General features: G+C 46.9%; 1 protein-coding gene across 1 annotated transcript; it reads right to left on the bottom strand.

Moving 5' to 3' along the window:
- Positions 1-869: 869 nt before the first annotated feature.
- Positions 870-1,757, bottom strand: LOC132057711 (uncharacterized). Its single transcript, XM_059450324.1, has 2 exons — positions 1,737-1,757; positions 870-1,631 (listed from the first exon to the last, which is right to left on the bottom strand). The coding sequence occupies exons 1-2, from the start codon at positions 1,755-1,757 to the stop codon at positions 870-872; spliced, it is 783 nt and encodes a 260-aa protein (XP_059306307.1).
- Between the last annotated feature and the right edge of the window lie 634 nt (positions 1,758-2,391).

Genomic DNA, 2,391 nt, shown 5'->3' on the forward strand with positions numbered 1-2,391 from the left:
CGGGCATCATTGCCGTCTTAAAGATGACATTAAACAACCTAGTCAGCCACTCTAAACCTGCCGAACCCGCAATCTTCCAAAATTCTCCAGGAATCTCGTCAGGTCCTGTCGCTCTTCCCTTGCGCATCCTACGAACAACACCCTTAATCTCCTCAACCTTAATACTCCTACAATACCCAAAATCGCGACGCCTCCCTGTAAGTTCTAAATCTCCCAACACAATGTCCCTATCCCTTTCTTCATTCAAGAGTTTGTGGAAATATGACTGCCATCTCCGTCTAATGTGAGCCTCTTCTACCAATACTTTGCCATGCTCATCCTTGATGCACTTCACTTGATCCAAATCACGTGCCCTCCTCTCCCTCGCCTTGTCTAGCACGAACAATTTCTTATCCCCGCCTTTTTCCTCTAGTTCCGTATAAAGGCGTTCAAAAGCTGCCGTTTTTGCCATCGAAACCGCCAACTTCGCCTCCTTCCTCGCCATCTTATAAAGTTCCCTATTCGTCCACTTCTCCACCTCATCCTCGCTTTCTATCAACTTCGCATACGCCACCTTCTTTGCTTCCACCTTCCTTTGCACTTCTCCATTCCACCACCAATCCCCTCGATGCCCACCACGACTACCTGTCGAGACCCCCAGCACTTCCCTAGCTACTACCCTAATGCAACTAGCCGTTCTATCCCACATACTAGTCGCATCCCCATTACTATCCCAGGCCCCCATAGTCTGCAATTTCTCTCCCATCTCCAAGGCACTAGTCATGGTCAAACTCCCCCATATGATCCTAGGCCGATCACCCACGGCCCTCTTCTTTCTCGTCATCTTGATCCCTAAATCCATCACCAAGAGCTTATATCGGGTTGTAAGGTTAGTCTTTGCACAGACCTTTATCATCCTTCCTAAGGAGTAGAAAGTCTATCTGAGTCTTAGCCACCGAACTACGGAAAGTTACCAAGTGCTCCTCCTTCTTTGGGAAACTCGAATTGGCTATCACCAACCCAAAGGCTCTTGCGAAATCCAAAAGTGCGACTCCTCCTCCATTCCTGGCTCCGAAGCCAAAACCTCCATGCACATCATCATAACCCCCCGAAATAGGCCCGATGTGCCCATTGAAATCACCTCCCACGAATAGCTTCTCAGTAGGCGGTATGCCTCCCACTACCTCGTCCAAATCCTCCCAAAATCGCCTCTTCTCCTCCTCGCCTAAGCCCGCTTGCGGCGCATACGCACTAATGATGTTCAAAGTAAGCCCTTCAACGACCACCTTAATCGACATCATCCTATCAGTGACCCTCCTAACCTCTACCACCCGATCCCTCAAATCACTATCTACTAAAATGCCTACCCCATTCCTATAGTTCGACCTACCAGAGAACCAAAGCTTATACCCATCTACCTCCTTAGCTTTAGGGCCTACCCATTTGGTCTCTTGAACACAAGCTATATTAATCTTCCTCTTCTTAAGAATCTTAACTAGCTCTATGGACTTCCCCGTTAACGTCCCAATATTCCAAGAACCTACTCTCAGCCTAGACGCTCCTCTCACCCACTTACCACTCCCAACCCTCCCCGGGCGAGAACATGACCCTAGTCTACCCTCAATAACCAAAGCCACGAAAGCTAGTATGAACTAATAAATTATTGAAAGGACTACAGTCCGCAAAATATAACTACAGGTGTATGGACAAAGAATGGATACGAGCAACCGGAGGTACCAGCTCCAGTTGAACTGAACCTGTTCGCCGTCGAGAAACATTGTTCACCGCCGGAGTTACTATTCACCGCCGTGGTACTGTTCACCGCTGGAGTAATGTTCACAAAGACCTGAAAGGGAGAAGAGAAGAGAAGAGAAGAGAGAATGGGGAAAAGGAAAAAAAGAAAAAAGAAAATGGAGGGAGAAGGAGGAGAGCGGACTGGCCTGCAAAAATGACGCCGGAAAAACTCACCGGCGTTGGATCAGCGGTATTCTGGCTGCCGGTGGAAGCGCCAGTAGCAGATAAAAAGGGGAAAAAAAGGAGAGATATAGAAGAAGAGAAGAAGAAGAAGAAGAAGAGAGAAGAAAAGTAGATACGGCGGAAAAGTGACCGGCGTTACACGGTGTTGTAGTGGCGGGAAAAGTGGCGGCGTTACTGGTCGCCGACGTTAGCGATACGCCGATCGCCGGAAAAGAGCTCCAAGTACGATGACCGTTATAAGAGAGAGAGAGTAGAGAGAGTAGCCGGAAAATGAAATTTATTGTACTAAAAAACAAATTGTGGAAATCGCACCCCTGTTCTACATGTCTTGTATTTTTCAATTTATTTACCGGACAATTTAAACGTTTAACCATATGATTTTACTATAAGTGAGAATAAATTGAAAAAGAAACTGAAATTTATTAATATTCCCTC

Source organism: Lycium ferocissimum, chromosome 5, assembly GCF_029784015.1.
Source record: "Lycium ferocissimum isolate CSIRO_LF1 chromosome 5, AGI_CSIRO_Lferr_CH_V1, whole genome shotgun sequence".
NCBI classification, from domain to species: domain Eukaryota; kingdom Viridiplantae; phylum Streptophyta; class Magnoliopsida; order Solanales; family Solanaceae; genus Lycium; species Lycium ferocissimum.